Below are 18,845 nucleotides of genomic sequence, written 5' to 3'. Positions count from 1 at the left end.
GCTCCGATCTCCGGCGAAGACTAATATCAAAACACGTGAAAGTTAGAGAGATATCGCTTAGTATTTTTCGATAAGAGACTAAATTCAAAACTCGATACAAAGATATAGAGACTGATTTAACTATTAATTGACCCTAAATTAAATATATAAAAATCAAAACTTAATAATCCTAAAAACTAAATTAATCATGTGGAAACTCGCAACTAGTTAAAAGCTATTTGAACAAACCATGGGTTAGCAGAAAGGTGATGAGGTGAAAAGTCAGATTAACAACTGTTGTATTAGCCACAGCATAAAGGTAAAGAAATATATTTGCTAGAACTAGTCCAGTACTTTATCCGACACTATATTAGAGAATTTTTTCAATATCTAGTCCAGCACTTTTCCCTTTTTGACTTCAAAGAGAAGAAACAAGTGAATTCAATACCGGTCAAACCGAGCCTAGATTCATATACATGTGTGAGCATATATTCTCCCTAAAAAAATGTACTATAAAATTCCGTTCATATTTTTTTTCCTAGAGAAATCTCCCCCCTTTGATTATGGAGGCTGAGGCACTAAAAGTTTCGAACACTTCCTCTAGCTAGATGCATTTCATTTCCATCATATACGCTATGGCACTATATATCAAGATAAAAATAGAAAGAACTTTGATATTCTCACATATATGCGGATTAGATTCTCTTATAAGTTATTGGTACGCAACCTTCCTTTTCTCCCACCGCTACAAGTGGCGGAACCAGAAAATTTAGAAAGCCTGGGCAAATTTTAAAACCGTAAACTCACACGCCACAATATATAAATCGAAATAAAATAGACTTATCATTTTACCAACAAAAATATAGCAAATTTGAGTTCGATTTAATTTACACGTGACACATCCAAAAACACAATACAAAAATGGAAAATATCGTTAGTGTGCTAAGTACCCCGTAATGAAAAACACGTACTAAATTTAGCAATTTCCATAGCCACATTTTCCCATATCCATTTGCTTACTATTGCCACATGCCCACATTTTCATTTTCCATATCCACACCACTTGCCACATTTTATCTCCACTACTCCAAATGATCTGCATCTGTACCAGTCTAGGGAATTGCAATACTTAAGCAATGTTCAATGTCCATTGTCTACTTCTTAAGCATGTTTGACTATTTAGGCAGTTCATTGTCTTTTGAAAATTGAAATAACATTATTCATCACAGGTCACAAATTCCTTTAAGCCTGCTTTTCACTCTCTCTCAAGTCACTCTAAATCCCAAATTTCCAATCGTGAAATCGCTTACTTCTTCACCCCAAATCCCACTGCCTCCACCTTGACTCACCCACCGGCCACCGCGGCTTTCCCAGCAGCCCTCACCCACCGGCCACACCGCCACAGCGACACAACCCACCGCTCCCCCTTCTAGCCTTCTACACTCACCCTCACCCACATGGAAATTGGGGACGAGACAGAGGACAGTGGACAGAGACACAAAATCAAAGAGGTTTATCTCAGAAGAGAAAGAGATCGAGACGATTGGAGGCGGTGGAGATTGTGGATCGAGCCAAGAAACCTAAACAACTTCGACGGCAGCTTGAAGAGAGAAATCTCAGGTGTGCTTTGCCATGAAATGGGAATGGCGCCGGCGGTGCTCGTGGCGGGTTGATTGAAGGGATTGCAGATTATGTGAGGTTGAAGGAGAACTGCTCAGACACAAGCACAGGATCGATAGGGTTCCGTTTTTTTCCCCTTTCTTTGTGTATAAATTTTAGTTTTTATGATTTAGTCCCTTAATTTTACTCCACCCTTTAAATTTTGCCCTTTTTCTCCTTTTTTTTTTGGGCCCAAAAACTCATCTGTGCCAAAGAAAAACAGTTTTTTTTTTCCGGCGAGCCTGGGCACAGGCCCAGGCAAGCCAGGCGGTAAATCCGCCTATGTCAACATCGTCGCATCATCCTTGGCAAATGTCTATAAGTTTCACAACCTCTTAAAGAAAGACGGAAGCCAACTCTTTGCTTTTCATTTTTTAGTTGCTGTAAATTTAAAAATGATAAAAGCAAGGCGTTACTACACCAGAACTAAGGTTTAATTTTATTATCGATTGTGTATAAGATTGATGTGTTGGGTTTCTCGCAAAGAATTACTTATTGAAGGTCATAAGAAAATGGGTTAATTGATGGACCACATACACAAAAGAATGGGATTTATGGACATAGGCACATTTAAACCCATTTCCACAGGTTTTGACGGGCCATACACTTTTTGGTTGAAATACAAAAAGAATGGTTGATCGGCCCAAGTTGCCAGGCCCCAAGTAGGGGTGTACAAGACCCGGCCCTACCCGCCAACCCGTCCCGGCCCAAGCCTTTAGGGCCGGGTTGAACCCGGCCCGATTATTAAAAGAGACCGGGTTCGGGTTGATCTTTGAGTTACCCGACTTCGGGTAGGGTCGGGTTCGGGTTGACACTCGGGTCACCCGGCCCGTCCCACATGTATATTTTATAAAATTTTAATTTGTTATAATGATTAAAATGTGATACATGGTGCTCAAATTTATTTTACCATGTAGATGAGATTAAATGTCTAACATCTACCTTATGAATTAAATAAACGTTTGTCAAACTATGCACACTTTCATGTTCTAACAAGAGAAAATCATGTGTGTGTATTATGCATATGTGAGACATGTGAAGAAATGATCAAACAAAATGTAAACCTCAAGTGCAATAGATTATGAAAGAATTGGATCCTTTCAAGTTATTTCTTTCAAAAAATAGTTCCAACTTATAACTCTTTTACTATGTTATTATCTTTAAATTTTACAATTAGTATCAAATAGTCTTAAACTTATTGTCCCTCGGGCCAACCCGGTCCCGTCCTACATAGACCCGTCCTAAATTGGACCCGCATAATGTCGGGTTGCTTCGGGTCTAGGGACGGGTTAGGGTCTATGAATTGACCCGATCAATATTTAGGGCCGGGTTAGGGTTAACTAAAACCCGTCCCAACCCGTCCCTTGTACACCCCTAGCCCCAAGTGACTACACCCAAACAATATGCAAAAATAATGTTTTCTTAAACAATGTTTTTTTAACCAAAAAAAAAACAATGGTTTAACTTTTTCACTTTCATTTTGTTTTCTTCACAATGCTTTTTAAATAGAATATAATTATTTAATTTACTTTGTGAAATTTTATCCCTGAATGATGTAATTTATATTTCTGATGTACTAATTTTTTTTCTTAAAGCAAAATACAATTTTGACTACTCATATCAGCTCGATTAGTTAATACTAATTTTATACCGGTGACTGATCAATCTAAAGAATAATGATGGATAACTTTATTGTTGAATAGGATAGGTAGATTTTGTTTCAAAATAAATTAATATTTTGAACTAAACTAAAATAATTCTATATGAGAGATTAAATAGTATAGTTGTACTTAAAAAAGTAGTTTAGTTGTAGATTTATCTAGGAAGGGTAGTGAGTCTTAAAACCATTGGGTACCCGCAAAATATACTCATAATGGGTATGATAAAAACCCGTTAAATAGGTATGCAGCTGGACATGGGCAAATACACGCAGAAAATAGTAGGTAGGTACAAGGTTGTCAAACTCGCGAGTTAACTCGTAGAATCGTACGAGTCTACGTTTCTAGGTCCAAAAAACGAGTTAACTCGCTGGTAAACACTTAATTTCATGGAATCGGGCAGACTCGGAGTAAACTCAGTAAACTCGTACAAAATCGCGAGTCTGAACCGAGTTTACGAGTTTTGAAAAAAATTCAATTTTGCCCTAAATTCCCATATTGAAGGGGTAATTTGGGAATTTTGCATGAAACTTTTGTGAAAAAACACACAGATCAGGTTCTCTTCATTCTTGCTCCTTTTCACGATAGAAGTTTTAACCCTAGAGAGAACCTGCGCAGCTGATGTCTCCACCCGCCGTCGCGCCGCTGCTGTCGCTACCCGCTGTCGCGCTGCCGGCCACCGCTGCAGTCGTCTCACCCTCCGTCGCTGCTGCTGCAGGTTTGTGCAATTCTCTGCCAGCTCTAATCGGTGAATCTCCAATTACAAACTATTACGTTTTCTTCTTCAATGTTAATGTCTATGAAGATGATGATGTACAACATGTTGATGATGATTTGGTTGCAAGTTCAAGTAATCCACCTACCCTTGATGATGATTACATTCAAGAAACATTTTCATATGAGGAAGAGGAGAACATGGATGATGATGAAGGAGAATCCGAAGATGATGACATGAAAAATGTTTGATCATTTGAAGTTTAAAGATTATGAATTATGCACTATTGATTTTTATTTTTAGGTCTCTTTAAGACTTTGTTATGAATTATATACTCTTGGAGGTACTTTGGTTGTTTATGTGCTTTGTTGAACTTTGATGCACTCTTGGTACTTTGGTTGTTTATGTGTTATGTTGAACTTTGCTTTATTATGAAGTTGAATGTTGAATTTATTTCGTTAATTTCTCCTTGATGGTTGTAGTGTCTATTTTTATACACCATGACAAGTTTTATTAAATTTTTTTAGTAGACTTTTACGAGTCTACGAGTTAACTAGACGAAACGAGTTTACCTCCCCAAAACGAGTCTACGTAGACTCTCGAGTCTAACAACCTTGGGTAGGTATGGGCATGGGTACTATAGTACCCAACCCGCCCTATACCCACACACACATAATTGGTAGTATATTAATAAACTTGAAGTATAACTTCTAGCTTCTTTTAAGATTTCAGTAAGTGAATTCTTAATATTAATTAAATTTATTATTGTTAATTTACTCTAGCTTATTTTAAAACAAGTTAGTAACCTATAACTTCATAATTTATTAACAAATCTAAAATTATAAATTTAAAGCTTAACTTGATCGCTTATTCTTTTTTTTAATTATACTTATTCGAATAATTTTACTTGTTAAAACATTTGGATGATCTTTTGTATTTTAAATTAATGATTTTTATTTTATAATAGTAGTTAGATTTTAATTTTCTATTGAAAAAATCATGTGATAATATTTTTCTTATCTAAATTGCAGGTAACGAGCAATGATACAAGCATATAGATACCTAAAAGGTACCGAGACGGGTACTCATATTGATATCTACACAGGTATGGGACAGGGAAAAATACGAGTACTTTTTAAAAACGTAAGTATGAGATGGTATCATAGTACCATAATCTACCCATTTTCATCCCTAATTTTACCCGTCAGAAAAAAGTTTAATTGTGAAGCATGTTGGTAGAACAGCAACATGAATACAGATCAAGAGTAGAGAGAAACACACGAAAGTTTGTTCACGCAGTTCAGTCAAATTGTCTACGTTTACGACTATAGAGCAGCTATAGTTCCGTTTATTGATTCTCTTCTGAATACAATAATTAGAGTTACATTGTTACAAGTTAGCTTATATAGGGATACTAATAATTCAGATTACAATAATACCCCTGAACCGTACTCAACACATGTAATAAAATAGGTTCACAATTTTCATGAGTCAGAATTAATAATTTTTCAATGTATAAATAAAAGTCATAATTAATTGGTGCTAATGTAGTAATGTGGATTATGAGTTGGAACAACGTGTGGCTGCCATGCAAAAATTTTGTGTGGGTAGCTTGCCTATTAATTATCTGGGATGTCCTTTGAGGAAACCCACGAGGGAAGTAGTTCTGGAAGTCTGTTATGACAAAAATGCAGCAAAAGTTGAGCACTTGGAGTTCGAAATTTCTCTCACTAATTTGCACGCTTATGCAAAGTGCATTTCTCATTCAAAATTCTTTATTTGAATATATCTTGCTCTTGTGTTATCTTTATCAATAAAACTGTGATTGAAAACTTGAGAGTTTAATTTTAAAGAGTATATATGAGTTCGTTCCTTTCAAAAAAAAAAATATATGAGTTTTCAATTGGGGGAGACCAATATGAAACGAAAATAAGGAGGAAATAGTTTCCAATTGCATAGTTGATTCAGAAAATTATATAACAAAAACATATAAGTCGCATTTCATAGCTCCACTCACAGGAGACATTAAACCCCACAAAGATATTATATCTTTATTATGAGTTTACATCATGGCTAATATATTATTGCCTTCGGGGTTAAGTAAACAAGTGAAACAAAAAAACTTTGTGTAGATACGAAGGGTGCAAATAAAATGGGATGAATTGAAAGATGAAATGAAAGCACTAGGCCATCGCTGATAGATTGTTTTCATCTACGGTCCCCATATTTAACCTTACGAATTCGTGGCGTTTAAACCGTCGCAACCGCCGTAAACGTGAAGATTAAAAAGAGTGTTTAGTAAGAATTTTAGAATCCTTATTTTAAAATTCTTGCAAAATAAATGTGCAATCCGTGTTTTTGATCCCTGTAAAATACGTTCAGTTTAATTTTTTTCTCTCATTGAAGTGAAGTCAAACCCATAATTTCTGGGCAAGGGACTAAAATCAAACCAAGCATGTTTTACAAGGACCAAAAATATATTTAACCTTTTTTTTTAATCTTGGATGAAGAGAGATTACATGTTTTATAGTATTTTTCCAGAATCATTTCTAAAACTCATAAGTTACTTATAATTTTTTTATAGAATTGATTCTGGATTTAAAATTAAATGGTAGAGTTTAGACTCATCTCCAAACTTGCTCAAAAAGAGGTTTGAATGGAGAATCCAAATTGATTCCTTGCATGTGCATTGAGCTCTCCACTTTTCCCCCGATATAAGTAATTACAAGCAGCAAATCTTATTCAGTTTAAAGTAGTTGTGGTACAACGGGGAAAAACAGGAAACTAATGCAGTGATACTGATGCACTACATTTCTTTTAAACTAGGAGTAGGAATGAAAGGCACAGAACAGGTACGGAGCCATAAGAAAGATGAAAAAGAGCTTCAATTGAGAGTCACTTTTAGGTATGCAGAGCGCAGCAGCACATGGTGTATGAAGTACAAACTGAAGTTTGGTCGTTATGTATAACGATATACTGATCTGTCAAAGCAAGCGCACTTGATAAAGAAGCATGAGCTAAGCCAACTAGAATTCTAGCATGTTCGGAACATAATTTGAATATTCCATACGCCATTCTTCAATCCATAAACTACTATATTCAGCTTCTAAAATATGCCCTTATACACGATTATATCCTGTACCTGATTCTTGTAAATCCAAATATGTTATTAATCTATTTTTGAACGCACAATTCTAGTAGTTTAGTGTGTGTTTAGGTACCACGTCAATATAACGCGAATAGACTTTCATTCTTATTTATAAGAAAGTTTCGTTAACTTTTTGTTCTCAAGTGTCAGCTAATGTTTGTTTGCACTTATGTCAACGGACATATATACAAGTATTATTGTACCTTTCATTCTGTCCAATTGATTTAGCACGTACAATCTATCACGAGCAGGGGCAATGACATAGCAATCACAAGGTACCCAGAACTCGAGAGAGGCCTTGGCATAAATAACATGCGTAAACGTATACGTTTGACAACTCTTGCTTTAAGGGTTTGTGTGCCCTTATGCCTCACCGGATTAGAGCAATCCATCACCAAGCAAAGGGAAAGGATCCCGTGAGAAGAATAATTATATCTTCACACTTCATTTTTTAGGTGTGGAGAGTGAAAGAAGAAAGAGTTAGGAAGAAAGAAGAGAAAAATAAAAATGTGATAGGTTATTTGATTGATAATGAAAAGAGAAATAGAAAGAAAATGAAGGTGAAAAAGGTGTGGAAGTGTGTATATATGAATCATAACTCATTAGGAAAGGTAGGATAGGAAAGGAAGGACGGGTATGTTCACTTGTAAGTTGTAACCACTTAGGCTCATTGTAATATTGATTTATGTTTTTCCTATACTCGCATGAACACTATGCTTTGTAACTTTTACGAGAACATCCCACCGTAGGGCTCTAGACTTTCCGAGACCCCAACCGAGAGTAAAGAGATTCACCGTGGCAACAAGAGGACTAGAACCTATCTCAAAGACCAAAGAGGCCGGAAACCTATGAAGTTCTTAAGGTAAATTTCTCCAGTTAGGACCCTCGATTTGTCAATACTCCGAGTTTAGACTTCAACCCACTGGGGATCTCAAGACAATCGTAACGAGCTTAGTATATCACAAACATCGGGGGAGCTCTTTCCCTTGAAGAAGAAGCTCAAAATCACCTAAGTGCATGTTAGGAGATTATACGGATGTGTTTGTTTGAACGTTGATTTTACAATTGTTACATTATTTTATTGTTCTTCCTACAAATTTTCCTTCGAATGAGATTATATGTGATGAAAAAGAAAAAAATAAAAGAATGAGTGAAATGAATATAAAATGTGTAAATCAGCTTTAATATTAGAACAATTTAAACAGCTAGCAAAGCAAATGAGAAATTACTGCCAGCTGATACATAAAAAGAACAAAGTTAATAAATTAGGCCAATCTAAAGTAAGAAAGTGAATGTGAGATGTTCCTACTTCCAACTTGCAGTGATTTGATAAGCTCATAGCAAATTTAAATGAGCACCACCCTCTAGGATATTCTTTCCGCACCACAACAAGATCCAAGTCACTTTTCTCCATGACGTCGGGAAAGCTCTTCCATCTTGATGGCAACGTGGTATCATGGCCATAATAGGTTCCTAAGAAAGGTTAACAAGTCAGTCTTCAGAGATACTTCTAACCCACTTCAATATAATTGATTTAATTATCAAGAAATTAACAGATTTTTTAATTAGTGGAAGAAATGTGATGACTATTGTATAAATACATTAGTCATAATGGATTAAAATCAATCGAGATTAGATGGGATGGTGATATTTTAGTTGTCAAAATCTGTTCACAATTTAATGATGTCGTTCAACGGCGATTTTTAACTGCTACTAATGTTTACAGCGATAATAAACTGACACTAAAGTGTATGTTGGCTATATATGCCCGATGGAAATCGTATTTCTATATATCACCATCATTCATGAAAAAAATTGGCCACCCGAATTAGCTCCACCAAATTGTAATGTATTTTTCACTCAAATTAGAGTGTCTCTTATGCTTGTGAACACAAAAACAAACGTGTTACAAGGGGCAAAGAGTGAGAGTGGACACACACACCGCCCCTAGCTGGAATTGGAGAGTTGTGAAAGTTTTCTTTCTCTATCCCACGCTGCCCAATCACCCCTTTCCCACCAAACCCTCGATTCCATTGCCTTTTTTCTTTTTTCCTCTCATTTTCCATTCTTCATTTATTTTCTTCCCCTTTTTCTCTGTTTTCCCTACCTTTCACTCTCCACATCCACCCACTTTTTGCTCTATAAATTGCCTCTTCAGTTACCTCTATTACTTCCTCTTCTCCTCTCTTCCTTTCCCACCCCTTCACACTCCACTTTCTTGCACTATTCTCCTTCCATACTTGTGTTGTGTGTGAAGATTTGTAGGCTTCTTTGCTACAAAACCAACCCCATTTGTTCATCCAATTATCTCTTGAAACCCCATCTCCACATTTTACTCCTTGCCCCATGGAAGTTTCCTACTTTGAATGTTAAATGCATAAAATCTGTTTGTTGTTCATGTTTGACATCATTCATGTCTCCAGTTCTCAATGAAATCCTCCTTTCCGGGTTTATGATAAATTCTTCTCTCATACGCAGAACCCCTTTAGTTCAATCTTTCTCTGTTGTCTTCCTCTACTGGTTCTATGTTTTCTCATAAACAATATGACTACAAATTAAGTAAAAATTATCTATATTAGTTTAAAATCAAATCTTTGAAGGTATTGCATCATATTAGTATCAATTAATTTCTTTGGTGTGTTATATATATGTGATGGCCTCATCCAGTGGAAACTCCAGCATTTCCACTAAGTTTCATAGCTCTGGCTCTGAAGAAGATTTGCAGCTTCTGATGGACCAGAGAAAGAGGAAGAGGAAGCAATCAAATTGCGAATCAGCGAGGAGATCTCGAATGCGAAAGCAGAAGCACTTTGATGATCTCAATGTCCAAGTGGAGAGGCTCACAAAGGAAAACAGTGAAATCCTCAATAGGGTGAATCTCATCACACAGCACTATGTGAATGTTGAGGCAGAGAATTGCATTTTGAGGGCCCAGATGGGTGAGCTTAGCCAAAGGCTTCAATCACTGAATGCTATCATCAGCCTCATCAACACAACCACTACAACTGGAATATGCCAAAATGATTGCTTTCTAACAATTGCTGATAACTTCATGAACCCCATGAACATGCACTATCTTAACCAACCAATTGTGGCCTCTGCAGAAGTTTTTCAGTGGTGAATTATTGTCCGGCACATCTGCGCATGTGTGTTTGGAAATCTCTCCGCAATTAATTTTAAAAGTCGAAATCAATTTGGGAAGAAGTTTCATGCCTGAAGTTTCTGAGTACTAGAATTGATTGATTTAGTGAATGAAAGTTGTTCATTAGCTCATGCTGAAAAAGAGGAAAAAAAAAGTGTATGTTTGCTTATTGTAGTTGTGTTCTGTTGGAGTTGCGTCATGGTGGAAATTATTGAGGGAGGGTAAATATTAGTAGCTACTTGGGTGAGGCAATGTTTGTTATTAAGATATTAGGTAAGCAGAATTTGCAAAGTAATGCTTGAATAAAAAATGACATAATGGCAGGTTCTGCAGATGTTGGGTCACTTATTAATTTTATAATACTGTCCTCGTGCTCACCATTGTCTAATGTTTGGGAAAAATGGATGTTGGTGTAAGTGCGTTCTCTATTTGTTGTAAGTGTGCTTTTGTAAGTGTAAATATTGTACTGGTTGGTTCTTACTAATAGAAAAACTAAAAAAAAAAACATTTGTTTTCGTTTGGGGTGGTTATTTTCGGTCTCTCGTATTTTAATGTGAATTTGAAAATAAAATGTGTTCGGCAAAAATAGAGTTGAACTGAATTTTTGTTCAATTTTAAAATTGCTTTTAACCTATTTTTCAAAATCACAAAATATGATTTGGTGATTATGGTTTTTAATTTCAACAACATGTAATTCATTACCATCACCATGCACCAACCACCATCACCACCACCACCATCGTTGGCACCACCGCCACTGCAACCATCGAAATCTCCACCGCTACCACCTCCACATGCATCCTCCACCCGTGCAACCACCACCCTTCACCGCCACTATCACTTCCACCACCCGATCACCATTGTCACCTCCGCTACCACCACGTCCACCGCCGTCACCCTGCTGTCACTACCACTATCACCACAACTTCTACCTCCACTACCACGACTGCCTCCACTACAACCACCACCTCCACCACTACAATCACCACCGCCACAGCCACCACGACCGCCTTCACTACAACCACCACCACAATCACCACCGCCACAACCACCATGTGACTGCCACCACAATCATCATCACGACCACCAAGTAACACTCTCTCCACCACCACACCTTCATCGCCACCACCGTTATCGGTGTTGGCACCACCACCTGCACTACCGCCTCCACTTGCGTCACCACCCCAACACGGCCACTGCCACTACCTCCACCACCACAACCGCTACTATCACTACCGTTAAATAACACCGGAACTCTATCATTGTTGTTATCTGACCGCTCCGTTATTATGTCGCCGGCTCGCCGCTACTATCCATTGTCGTGAATTCACAAAGTTGATAATTGTTGTTCAAAACCATAATAAACCAAAATTGGATTTATAAAACTGAAAACTAATTTTAATTCTTAAAATTTTAAAATATAAAACTAAAAACCATCCCGAACGATGCCTAAATATATCACCGTGGGTGTATTAGATCTTTTAAGGCAAAAGACACAAGGGCAATCAAACCATATTCAAAGCACTACAATAGTGAACAAAAAATACAGTGCTCAAATCAAGCTCACATGCTCACCCATTTAAACAACTAGTACAACGAAAAAATATTAATCAACACCAATAGGTAAAATGATAGAGTTCAAATCACACATGGTAGAAAATATCTAGATTCCAATTTTTTTTTTTTAAATTGATTCCAAATCTAATATATTTTTCCTGTCGTATAGAAATTCTAGCATGAGAGCAGTTGTGTTATACCACTTCATTGTCTAACCTACACTATTATACCCATTTTTATCAAGTTTTTAACCTCACATGTAGCCACATGGGGATCGGAGCTCGTTGCTAGCAGTAGTGATGGCTGAGTGGAGGGATAGGAGTTCGCCGCAAATTAAGGTAAAAATTGAAATTAATTTCTGTTAGAGCCTTAGAGGGGTGGTTCTAACCACCGTGCTTGTTTAATTTGTTAAAGTATATGACAAAAAATCATATACCTACATATTAAACGATACAAATATGTCACATGCAAACACCACATTTTCTCTCAACTTCTCTATTTTTATCACATTACATCATATTACATCATATATTGTATCCAGAGACAGTGGCGGAAGCACAGGGGTGGGGTGACTTCCCTGTGCTTAGTCACCCCTGGCTTCTTGAAATTTCTAAAGAAATTTTTATGAAGCAGAGCATTTAAAGGAAACTAGGCAAGAGGAAGTGACAGTCACAGGGTGTGAGCACCACCGTCTGCACATACAGCACATGCAGCTCCTCTTTCTATTTTTTTCTTTTAATAATCACATGTAACGGGACCTACACACATCCAAAGTAGTGAGGCCGTGTTTTTCTAATGGAAGGAAACAAAAGCAGGAGAAATGAAAAAACAAGGCATAGAGAAGAAAACTTATTGCCTTGTTTGGATTTGTTTAATTAAAGAAACAACTCAAACAAGACAAAGAAAAAGAACAAGAGATTTTGCTTAGCTGGTACAATATTTAGAACTTCTCAATTTTCTCTCTTGCTCTTCACTTTCTCATGTATGACTTTTTATGGATATTCAACTTTCATGAATTCAAACTTGAATTTATTGGTTTAATTCTCTTTTTTTGTTGCTTAATTGGTCTGATTATATGAGATTGAATTTGTGGTGCTTGTATTTTGCTTGAAAAAGAAGTGATACAAATTACCAAAGTTTGTAAAAAGGATCCTTTAAGATTTAGTGGACTTTTGTGCTGATAATTTTTTGATGCGGAAGAGATATTTTGTGGTTCTTCTCTTCAATTATCTACAAGATAGTCTTTTTATTGATTATGATTTTTTATTATCACCAGAATACTTATGAGGCGCTCTTGCCCCCAAACTAATCTTTTATTTCTTATGCTTATATAAAATATCTCTTGCACTCAAACTAATTTTTTGTTCTCACCAAAATATTTTTTTTTTCAAATTTTTTATTTCATAAAAATTAAAATTTTCTTACAAATTATATTCCTTTAGATCTCAGTCCCCCCTTCTGAAATTCCTGGCTCCGCCCCTGTCCAGAGACGAATATAAGTGTTGAGCTATGAGGGCAAGTGCCCTCACTTGATTTGGGAAAAAATCAATAGAAAAAAAATTGAGTAGTAAAAGTATAGTTTTTTATGGCTCATTTGGTAAAAAATATCTTCACTTATGTCTCACATTGCTAAATGCCCTCACTTGTGTCTTACATTGCTATATGTCCTCACTTAAGTAGTAAAAGTATGACTTATCAAAAAACGAAAGTAGTAAAAGTATGTGATTTTTTATGGACCATTTGTTAAAAGTGCTCTCACTTGTGTCCCTTTTGGTTAAAAATATTCTCACTTCTAATAGTATTTGTTAATTTTTTATTACAAATTTATATGTATATATTGCCCTTACAACATTAAATTTATGGATCCGTCCCTGATTGTATCGATATTTTTTTTCTCTCTTCTCTTATTTTTTTCATTCTGACTATCAGAGATATATATAAAAATAAATAAAGTGTCACTCTAAATTTTCTTAAATTGCACCAATACATTTTTTTTAAAGATAAAGGAATATGTATTATTATCCAAAAAAAACCCTAAGGGTCTAGAGTGATGATATATTGCCCCACAAAGCTAGAAGTATATACTGCCAAAAAAAAAATTTGTTCATAAAAAAATTGAGAAGGGAGAAGATGAGCAAATTGAAAGTCATGAGAAAAAAATAAGATTTTATTGGTCATTTGATATATTAGTAAAAGAGAAAAAAAATAAGAGAAAGAATGAGAGATGTCGCTTATTCTCTCCTTTTATTTGGTTGTGTAGAGAAAAAATTACTTCAGTATAAAATTAAATAACATTTTCATTTTAAATATACAAATAATTTTGAATAAGTATGATAATGATTAGGGATAAAATGAGAAAAAAAGGTAAAACATTCGCACTCCAATTTTCTCTTCTAACAAAAAAGGTTGACTTGACCTCTCTCCTATACCTCTTCTCTCAAAATTATCTCTACTAGATATATGGAGTACGCTTTTTAAAAATTTTTATTTTAATTTGATAATATAAGTAGGAACAGCTCTAATGGAGTAATAAAAATTAATATAAAATTGTATCATAGGTGAATGACTAAACGATTGTATAGTAATTTGTTACTTAGGTAGAAAAATAAATATTAATAGTGTTAAGGATAAAACATTTGTGCCTAATTCTAAAAACTATGAAAATCTATCTATCTATCTATCTATACTATATATAAAGGAAGAGTTTTTGCAACCTTGAGGGCAATTTGGTACTTCAATATTTTATTGTACTATACTTAAAATTTAAGTATGGTTATTTTGGTAAAAATACTTATTACTTCTTCTTGATTCAATCACAGCCGTTAGTTCCCTTTACAATCTTCCTAGCTTTTTGGCTTCTCAAACGTATCCGCTCACTCTTTTCGTTTTCTCCTACCGTTCTTATTCTTCTCTTTTGCACAGTTTCAGTTCTGTTGTACGTCTTCCATTTATTCTCTCTGCCTACTGCCTCATTTAATTCCTTTGTCGCTGTTGTTCACTAGATTCATCTCACCGTTGGATTTGGAACTGCCGCCGATGCTGACCGCACCGCTGCTTCCGCCTTGGATTTGTGGCTTCGCCGCTGCGGTGCGCCTTGGCTGGGTTTATCATGGTGTTAGGTTTTTTTATCTGCAACTCTTTGATTGTTCTTCTTTTTATCTTTCATTTGTTCATCTCAATCAACCTTATTATGTGATTTAGGGTCTCATCTTCTCTTTCATTTTTAATTTACTTGCAGTTATGCTATGGACAGGCCGAATTTGAGGGACTTTAATTCATTTGAACTGACGCCCATGCTTGCATTTTCTGGGTTAGAATTGAATTGATGTTTTTTATGCATGTGTTTTTTTACTGTTATGGAGTTGTCAATCCCCATTGTAAGAATGGTTCTCTTTTTTCCTCCTACATAAATTATAGAACTAAATTTTTTTTGAAAGGCTGCTGATTTTACATTCTTTGATATTTACTATGTAGGAGAAATGGCTGTTGAAATGGTGTCTGGGCTTCCACACGTAATGTGCAAGGAACATGATGCGTCAGTGTGAGAATAGCAGGTCATGTATTGTTTCTTGCATAGTGCTTTTTTAATGCCTTTTTATTAAATCAATGCTCTTTGGACTGGCTTCACAAATACTACTCTTCTATTTTATTTCTAAAAGTATTAAGAAAGAGTGTAATTTTAAAAGGGTTTTACTGGGTTTTGATTGTTAGACAAGCTCTTAATTAGAGCTTCTTCTTTTCCTATTTCTTATCCAATTTGTTCATGTCTATGGTCTTAGAGATGGAAGACTTTTGGTTTTCCAAGCACATTAATATTTATCTATGCAGCTATGAACCAGGGCATAAGCAATTAATCAGACATGATAAAAATCAAGAAGGTAACTTGAAGAAAAAAAGGAAACCGTGGTGGGCATGTGGTCTGGAAAAATTATCCTTATCATATTCCCTATCTGACCTAAAAAGAAATTCAAAATATTTCATACTACTTTGACATTCTTTTGATTGTTATGTTGCTGCCAAATATACTCCCACCTCTTTGTTTCTTTTATCCATGATTCTGATATATTTTATTCATTTTAATGTATCAGCTAGAGCATGAAAACACTTCATTTTGGTAGTACCTGCTGGATTTACTTCAAAATCAGCTGCAACCACTGAGTAGCTTACAAGGTTTCGAACAACATATGGGAGGAGAAAGTTCTAAACCAATGGGAATCTAATTTTACATCTCAAAAAATGAATAGGTAAGTGTGCTCTGTCTTTGGCTTTGGCTTAATTCGCTTCACCCTTAAATTGCTTCATTTACATGCATTTTATAAATTTCTTTCTTTAATGCAGCAAGTTTGTTAATTTTCTTAACATCTAATGTTTGTTATGCAATTCGCTGATCTCATAACATGGGGAGTTTTAACAGGTTAGCACTTTCTATGTTGGGTGTGAGTGTGACCATGTTGGAGATGTAATGTTGTCAAAGAAAGTTCTTACATTAGCTGCAACTAATAAATTCCAATGCTAGACATATATCTTTCCTATAGCTGATTAAATTTTATTTCATCCTACTACTTTTTGTCTCCTTAATACAAAATCTGTTGTGTTTTTGGACTCCGAGACTTGCTGTTCTGGGACATTTGTGCACTTGATCTACATTTTCAAATAAATTGATTTAGATTCATACATATGTTTCCTCAACAAGCTCTTTCCTGCTCTTTTCCTTCTTAGGTTATTGGTCCAACTTCACCTTCTTGCATTTATGCCTTTTCTTTTTTTCCCCCTTTAACTTTCAAATTTAGCTCCTACCCCTTTCCCATGATCAACCTAAGTTACCATGATCTATTAACAAACTTTTATCTTCATGTACATTGATTTATTCATTTACTGAAATAACTTGAGGCTGCTTGGTTGCTGCTTCAGATCTTTGGGAATTAAATTTGATCTAAGATATTGGGATTTGGCATGAAAGCTTGAAATAATTTACTGAAATAACTTGAGGCTGAAGGTGAAATAATTTTAGCATCAAGTGTACAAATTATTTTAGGTCTTAGTCAGTCAAGGGGCATTATTCTAGGTAACCTCTTCTTTACTATTATTGATCAAATTCTCTTTGCATGTAGGACATTGTGTAAGAAGCGGAAGAGGGACCTGCCTTGGTGAAAACGCAGGAGCTTGAAGCTGCTAAGAAGAAAAAAGAGCCAAGAGTCGTAAGATTATCTACAACAGGACTAAGCAGTGCACGAAGGAGTGCAATGAGCAGGAAATGGAATTGATTCCATTGAAATGTGAGGAAAAGCTGAAAGGTTGATTTTATGTAGATCCTAATGCTAAGCTCTCTCTTATTTATTATTCGTATCCTTGGCATTAATGCCATGCATCCTAAGACAAGGAGGATTCTACAACTATTGAGATTGAGACAAATTTTTAATGGTGTTTTTCTTAAAGTTAACAAATCAACAATGAAAATGCTGCATAATACATAGTTGATCCCGAATTTGAAGAGTTCATGTTTAGAAAGTTGAACCAACATAGAGGATACAGAAAGTTGAACAAGCAGATATTTGCTCTGATTGATAACTCTGTCATTGAGGGGGGCCTGTTATTGTTCAAAGTTTATACCTCTATTATACTTATATCTCTGGATTTGGATGCCATGAGAAAGATGTAGCGTTGACTGAAGGCGCAAAGTGTTTGTTAATTAACCAAAATAGGTGTAGAAACAACCTTGATATATGTCTAAGTCATTACTTGATGGAATATCTAAGTCATTACATGTTCAGTGAAACAAGAGATGTTGATGAAGATGATGCTAATGTTAATGGCTAATGCTATGGTCTCCTAAAATAAATGAACTTCAGCTTGAGAGTTTGTAAATATCCGGTTAGTCTTCATTTATATATATTTAGTTTTAGGTGATGGAATTTATTTCATGACGTGGTAGATGAGTGCACTTTACTAGAGTTTTATATCAATCATCTACTGTTTTTTGTGGTTTAACTGCAATATCTATTCTATGCAAGGGGGAGGCGGGGGTAATGTATTTGCACTATCAATCATTTAACATAGAAATTAAATACAATTTAGTGGTTAGTTATTAGGCATTCGAGGGGAAGGGTAACTCACTTGGTGAGCAAAGGGAAATGAAGAGATTTGCTAGGTGAAAAGTCAGGAATCAAATCTTGGCGAATGAACCAGTTGTTAGACCTTCATTTCAGTAAATCAGACACATTTATCAAAAAAATCAATTTTTTGTTTTTTTTTAAATCTTATTTTTTTATTCATGAAATTTTTCTTAAAAAATAACAAAAAACACAGATTTTAATCAATTACATGCTATAAACAAAAATTAGTATCCCCGTGCATCGCACGGGTAAAAGTACTAGTTGAGAATAATTAAGATGTATTTCACATTTAATTTGTGATATGTTAATTTTTAATGGGAATAAAATTTTGTGTGTTTGTTATTCAAAATTCATGGATCCCTCATGGTATATATACATTCATTAGATGTTGTCCCGGAAGAATAGTTCAAGTAGTAAGAGTTATGTACATAAGGGTTGAGTGAAATAAGGGTGAATGATCCCGAGTTTAAATTCGAAGAATATATTAATTTATTAACATTTCTAACAACTAACATTATTTAACTATAAAAAAAAAACATTCATTACAAGTTTGTAACATTTTCAATTTGCAATTGGTGCCGAAGCAACCTTGGACCAACCAAAGTGTTGGTAATTTAATTTAAGCATAAAGGTCAAGTCACTTTCATTGGTGCGCCTGGTCCATATTGGAAGTATATGTACGTATATATGCACTAAAGTCTAAATATCGTCATCATGTCATGGTTGAAGATGACTTGAAGTTGTTGGTTACCGTATTAATTATGGTCGTACATACTCGTAGAAAAATGACCACAGCTGAAATTGACCACCGTTGGAACTTGGAACGTAACTATTCCTGGTCAATGGTTTTCCTGCCGTCAAAGTTGATGAATTT

The 18,845-nt window shown here is 35.3% G+C and overlaps 1 protein-coding gene and 1 pseudogene across 1 annotated transcript; both read left to right on the top strand.

Moving 5' to 3' along the window:
- The first annotated feature begins 3,917 nt into the window (after positions 1-3,917).
- Positions 3,918-17,517, top strand: LOC130717404 (60S ribosomal protein L7-4-like; annotated as a pseudogene).
- LOC130720498 (bZIP transcription factor 44-like) lies at positions 9,261-10,831 on the top strand. The gene has a single exon (XM_057571147.1). It carries the CDS (start codon positions 9,813-9,815, stop codon positions 10,278-10,280), a length of 468 nt encoding a protein of 155 aa, XP_057427130.1. The 5' UTR covers positions 9,261-9,812; the 3' UTR covers positions 10,281-10,831.
- Positions 17,518-18,845: the final 1,328 nt, after the last annotated feature.

Source organism: Lotus japonicus, chromosome 5 (assembly GCF_012489685.1).
Source record: "Lotus japonicus ecotype B-129 chromosome 5, LjGifu_v1.2".
NCBI classification, from domain to species: Eukaryota; Viridiplantae; Streptophyta; class Magnoliopsida; order Fabales; family Fabaceae; genus Lotus; species Lotus japonicus.
The sequence above is the reverse complement of the archived record's forward strand: the minus strand, read 5'-3'. Positions and strand labels throughout refer to the sequence as shown.

Excerpts from the sequence above, each read along its gene's own strand:
- LOC130720498 (XM_057571147.1), top strand. The coding sequence starts at position 9,813 with ATGGCCTCATCCAGTGGAAACTCCAGCATTTCCACTAAGTTTCATAGC.